We start from the raw sequence: 6,470 nt of genomic DNA, 5'->3' as shown, positions 1-6,470 counted from the left end.
CCACCGGTCCATTCTCCACCACCACCGGTCCATTCTCCACCACCACCGGTCCATTCACCACCACCACCAGTTCACTCACCACCACCACCAGTTCACTCACCACCACCACCAGTCCATTCTCCGCCACCACCACCAGTTCATTCTCCACCACCACCGGTCCACTCACCACCACCACCAGTTCACTCACCACCACCACCAGTACAATCTCCTCCTCCACCTGTCCAATCCCCACCACCACCTACACCAACTGTTTCACCTCCTCCTCCAGAAGAAGAAGACATCATTCTTCCACCTCACTTTGGCTCTTCATATGCTTCACCCCCTCCGCCAATCATCGCTGGCTACTAAACGGGCTAGCTCGCAAACTACAACGACTTTTACTAGTTCCTAGTCTAAAGAGACTACTGCATCACTTGCTATATCAAGGCCATGAGAAATTTTTTAATTTTTTACTGATGAAAATATGCTGAATTCTCTTCAATTCATATCAAATTGAAGATTCTGTAAAGAAAGTATTGTAAAAGAAACAATTGTGATTTATTACTTTCTGCTTCTTTGGCTCATCTCATATTTGTTTGGCCTATTATTGTCAATTTAGTCTTCCTTTTTCGTTTAATTATCATCTTCCAAGTATATATAAACTAATATTTTCATAATCCAGTTCATTTCACATATCAAATACTTAACTGGTTATCTATATAGAAGTTGTTTTTAATGCTTAAATTTAGGGTTCAATCATATTCAAAGTGCCATCTATGCTCATAAGTCATAACAAAAAATGGTGCAGCACTGCACTGAACAATTGCAACCATTTATTTATTCAGATAAAAATATAACAGCAAAGATTAAAAGGTCAAAAAATATCATGTGAAGTAACAAATAAAAATGATAACTTTACCCTTTGTCTCTGTTCACTGCTGCCGCCACAACCCGCCGTCCTCCGTCGCCATCCCATACCGAGAACAACCAAGATGAAAAACTAAGATTCAACCACAAACTTGTCAGAAATTAAACAAATTCAAACAGTGCTTATGGAAACACCAAAAGGATTGAACCAAATTCATCAAAAAATAAACTTTGAAAGGATGAAATAAAAAACAGAAGCAAAGAGGGAAAAATGGCTTAAGTCAACGCCCCAAGAGTAAAGAATGATTATCGAAAATAGTAAATAAAATAAACATTATAGAAAAACCCATCACTAATTTTGGCATCAGTAACCGTTGCCGGTGCGTAGTGTAGATTATAAAGGAAAATCTGCAGTAATTTAGTCACGGTTTCTCAAGTAATTAACTACAGTTTAAAAAATATAGTACCTTTTGGATAATCTAGCTGGTACTATACCAACGAGCGTTGGTTCAAGTGGTACATGCTTGATTATTCTTAAGCAATGTATCAGGTTCGAGTCTTTTGAATGAAAAAATACTCGTCGTTAGGAGAGTTATCTCTATGTACACGTGGATATTCCCAGCTCATATAAGATTGCCCCATAACTACTGCCAGTTTTGTCATACATAATTTTTGAAGTAACATGTGCGCTTATGTCACTTATGGCAGTGGTCCCTTCAAAAAGTGAGAGAGACAAAAAATGGTTTCAGAAAAAAAGTAGAATATTGTGCAGTTTTTGGTTACTATTTTGTAAAAATATTTTGTAGATGATGGTTAGAGCTATTAATAAAAACAAGTAGAAAAGTTATAATTTTTGTGTGATTGTAACTAGATTAAAATGATGATTAACTGATAATAAGTGGTTGGATTCTGACCGTGATGATAAAATATGACACAAGTTTTAATGTTAGTAAATACTTATTTCACTAAGTTGATAGCATAAACTTGTTTTAAATTTTAAAGAAAAATATATACATATACTAATAAAGTAATAATATAAGAATTTTATAAGTGGATAACATTAATAATATTACACTGATTAATTGAGTACATTGACATTACTTTCTTAAATTAATAATTCAAAATCACGGGTATTGATTCAAGTGGTACATGTTTAATTCTCTTCCAACAAGTTTGGATTCAAATCTTGTAGATAAAAATATAATCGTTAGAAGAGTTAGTATCATATACCTATGAAATCTTGTGGATATTTCTAGCTCGAATAGGATTGTCTCCAGTGTGAACACACATGTCAAAACAAAATAATAATAATCTAATACATAATAAAATAAGAACCAGTTGAAAAAACTTGATAGTTGAGCTGCCTCCTTTGGGTTTTTATCATCACCTAAGGCTGGTAATGCTGCCTTAATACCACCAGTTCCTAAGGCAACAAGGTATAGACCAGTGTAAAGAATTGCAGCTTGGGTTTGTTGCTAAATCTTTGCATGGGATTGGTCTTAATTGGTGGAAATTGTGAGAAGAACATATCCCCGCACTTAAAAATATAATCTCGGTATAAATTAAAGGATACAAATGTTATTATTTTTTAGTTTTTCTATGCATTTCCATATAATTGTCCTCTCTAGTAATGGAGAGGAGTTTGGCTCCTAATAACCCGCAATGAGTAAAAGCACTAGCTATGCTTCAATAATTGACCACAGATTACAGAGACTCTCTAAAAATGTAATCTTGGTATAAATTAAAGGATATAAATGTTATTGTCTTTTAGTTTTTCTATGCATTTCCACATAACTGTCATTTCTAATAATAGAGAGAAGTCTGACTCCTAACAATCCGCAATGAGTCAAAATATTAACTAGGCTTCAATAACTTACATAATACAAATTATAGAGACTCTCTAAACTATTAGAAGTGAAATATGTGATGATTATCCATTTTGTTTCATTCCTGATTATTTTCATCATAAGGTTCTTCACAATTCATTCCTTATGCAATCCTAAGAGAATTTAATCCTACTTACCACAAATTCGATGCATGCAAAAAAAACACAAGTCTTGAATAAATATGTATCACTTATATATCCACCAACAAGTGCTAGTAACAATGCAGTTCCATATAAGTTGATTGGGTTAGAGCAGATTTTGTCTTTGTTATACCAAATCCGAACTCGAACCCGAAATTTAAACCTAAATAAAACCTGAACCCAATTACATCGAGTTTTCATCATTAAATTCGGGTTCAGTTTGGGCAGGTACCCACGGGTTCAGTTTTTATTGTCATCCCTATATATATATAATATACCTAGGGAGGGTAAATCAATTGTAGATATAGCTACAATATAGTTATGGATGTCTAAGTTTTTGTGTTATATTAACGGTTTTTTATCTTTTACCTACGATTTTCATTAATAGGTATATGATAAATTTCTTGTAGTGGTAGTTCCTTGAATAGCACTACCAATATGAAGAACTATCACATGACTTATTCATGATTTTATGTTTATGTTGTTAAATCATTAATTCATTATGTCCTTTTAATTTTAAGTAGAACTTATACAATCAACAATAGTTTATTATCTTTTTATTTACAAATGTACTTTACGACCTTATTTAATGAATCATTCATGTTTTTATGTTTGTAATTTACAGAAAAAAAATGTTTGATTTTACAGAAAAAAATATATATGATAATATATGGAAGTATCCTAGACTATCCAAATATTTTCAAGATATTTTTTATAAAATAATTTAAGATATTACACTATACTTATATATATTCTAATTAATAATAATCTCTCTAGTTACCACCAAAACTTAGTAATTACTTGATAAGTTGATGTAATTTATTGTTTATACTTTATATTATAGCTTAAGTTGGGTTGTTCCTTTTTTAAGAATCTACTAAATACAAGGTAGGTATAATTTTTCAAGGGAACCTCAAACTGCGGCTTCAAGACTAATTGCCAAATTATAATAATAGAGTCTAAAGTTATAAACGATAAAATATAAATTAAAACATAACTAGTTGACAGAAAAAACAAGAGCAAGGTTATAAAAATGAACTATCTGTAATTAATTTGCAGACAAAGGCCTTGATGTTTTATAGTGATGAAAGCAACAATATTAGTTGGACATGAGAAAACAAGTCTCAGAAAGCCATCATCTGTGACAAAATGAACGCAAAGAAAAACAATATTAATGAAAATTGAGAAAATGATGAAGCGATTATTTATTAACACCTTTGAAAAGCTTGAGGTTGCTGCAATAATACAATGTAAGCTAGATATGGATACATAAATACATGATAAAACTCTAATGAGCTCTAACAAAGAAGATATAAAACTCTGGAAGTACCCCAACTCCCATAAACACCCCTCTCAAATACGGAAAATGATCATCTGTCCCAAAAAGACTATGTCTCTTTGTCTTTAACAAATAGCATTTCCCAACGATGTTAATGGTAACTCATTTTGATTGGTTTAATACACCATTAGGACATCAATCAGTATAGACAATCTTCATCCAACGATGTTAATGGTAACATAATTGCTAACTTTGTATACAATTTACATCCATGGTAACTATGATCATCTTGTAGAGGCAGCCAATATGCCTAAAATGCCCTTTTTATATGGCAAGAAAGTTCTCTTCTTCAAATCCTCAGTTTCTGCTTTCTTTCTTGCATAGTGCAATTCATGTGCTGAAATTGTTTCCTTCTTTTTTGACCTAGGAGGTTTATTTGAGGATCTAAAACTCGAATACCCTTTTCCCTCTTCACCCTTTCTGAACAAAATAGGATACTTCCCCAATGAATCTTTACTGCTACCACTTCCTTCTGAAGCACTACGGAACAATAATAAATCTCTCAATCTCCATTTTCTAGAACTCTTTGGAGTTAACATGGATGAAAGTGAACCCTTTGTAACATCCTCTTTATTAATCATTTCTTTTTGTGATTCTTCGATCCATGTGTGGTGAGGTTCTATATAAGGAGAGTGTGAACGAGTCGCTCTACGAAGACCCGAATTCGAAGAAGCAAATGAAGGTGTTCTATCTCTTCCTCTTCTTGATTCACTTTCTCCATTGTTATCAATGTTATATGACTCGTTTCTCTCTCTAGGTGAGTAAACTTCACGATCCAACTTTTTCCCTTGCACTATTGTAGATCTCTTAGGATGTTTGGGACACAAAAGTGGACTCTTATCAGATTCCAATAAATCGTTGTCTTCATTCAAAGGTTTGATTCTGCCACCATCGAAAAAACCGAAACCATCATTATCATCAGCTTTTGGGGTTGGAGAAGAAATGGAAAAGTACTCAAATTTACTATAAAAATCTGAAATTCTAGATGGGGTTGTTGGAGCACTCATGAACATTTCTCCAAAACGCTTTGGAGAAGAAGGAGCACTAAAACAAGGTGAGATCCTAGAATAGTAGAAATCGAAGTAATCATTAGGGGGAGTCCCTAGTACTTCCATTTCTAGGGCCAAAATTGTTTAGTAGGAAGATATATGTGTAGTACTATAGGAGTGATTATATAGAATAATTCAATAAGGGTATTTAGGGTGGGGAGGGTTGGTGAAAGTCTCATTTCATTACAAATCAAGAAAGTGAGAAAGGGGTGCAAATTGTTTTGTTGACCAATTCAAGAATGATATCATTCTTCTAGAATGAATAGGGTTCCTCACCTTACTAGCGAGATAATGTGTCCATAAAAAACAAACAGTTGATTCAAGTAGTATATGTTTAATTCATCTTAAGAAAGATCTTGAGTTTGGGTCTTATGGATAGAAAAAATACACACTAAGAAAGTTAGCCTCACATACGTATAGATGTTCCTGGCTCGGACAAAATTGCCTATAATACGAGAATACTTGTGGGTAACCAAAAAAAATATCTATACTGATAAGGCATTTTAGCCTTATAATTTTACCATTATATACCAAATGTTGGAGACATTTAATATTATTGTAATCTATGTGTGTAAAGATATGTATATAACTAATATTTTATTTATCACTGAATTATTTTTTTAAGAGTTAATAATAATTAAATATAAATAGTGAATAACATATAGTTATAGTGTATAAAACTCATATATCACCGATGATTACATTTTCTTCTCTTCATTTTTAATTATTTTGAAATATTCACATTTATTATTCTCAAGTATACAGTAGATAACCACCTAGGTGTTACCTTTTTATGTTAATCCATAATACATAAAATTATATTTTTAGTCTCTGTACCGCTAAAATACCTGCAATAGGTATCCATAAAATAGCTTATAGGTGTGAATGAGTATTATGATACTTGTCATGCGAATATCCGTATATTTATCAATTTAATTTTTAATGAGTCACTTTACTAATTGAAATATAATGATAAATTAACATGTACATATATTTTATTACTCATATAATAATTATTTTATATAAATTGATTATTAAAAATATATATATATATTTAAAAGTAAAAACTTATCAGGTACTTGTAAAATATCTATTACCTGTGTAAGTATTCGCAAATTATGTGGGTATAAATACGAGAAAATATTACCTACACTCATTTCGTCATGTTATCATCCTTAATCATTTATGTGTTATGGTATATATATATATA

The 6,470-nt window shown here is 31.9% G+C and overlaps 2 protein-coding genes across 2 annotated transcripts in view; one reads left to right on the top strand and one right to left on the bottom strand.

Annotated features, from left to right (window-relative positions):
• Positions 1 to 572, top strand: part of LOC109326425 (pollen-specific leucine-rich repeat extensin-like protein 1) — a 2,975-nt gene extending 2,403 nt beyond the window's left edge. The window contains exon 3 of the mRNA XM_019559108.1: positions 1 to 572. Coding sequence (XP_019414653.1) covers positions 1 to 348 — 348 coding nt within the window. The 3' untranslated portion in view covers positions 349 to 572.
• On the bottom strand, positions 4,400 to 5,326 carry LOC109326424. Its single transcript, XM_019559107.1, has one exon. The coding sequence runs from the start codon at positions 5,324 to 5,326 to the stop codon at positions 4,436 to 4,438; it is 891 nt and encodes a 296-aa protein (XP_019414652.1). The 3' UTR covers positions 4,400 to 4,435.

This window comes from Lupinus angustifolius, chromosome LG14 (assembly GCF_001865875.1).
Source record: "Lupinus angustifolius cultivar Tanjil chromosome LG14, LupAngTanjil_v1.0, whole genome shotgun sequence".
Taxonomy (NCBI): Eukaryota; Viridiplantae; Streptophyta; class Magnoliopsida; order Fabales; family Fabaceae; genus Lupinus; species Lupinus angustifolius.
Note: the sequence above shows the minus strand (reverse complement) of the source record. Positions and strands in the feature narration are given on the sequence as shown.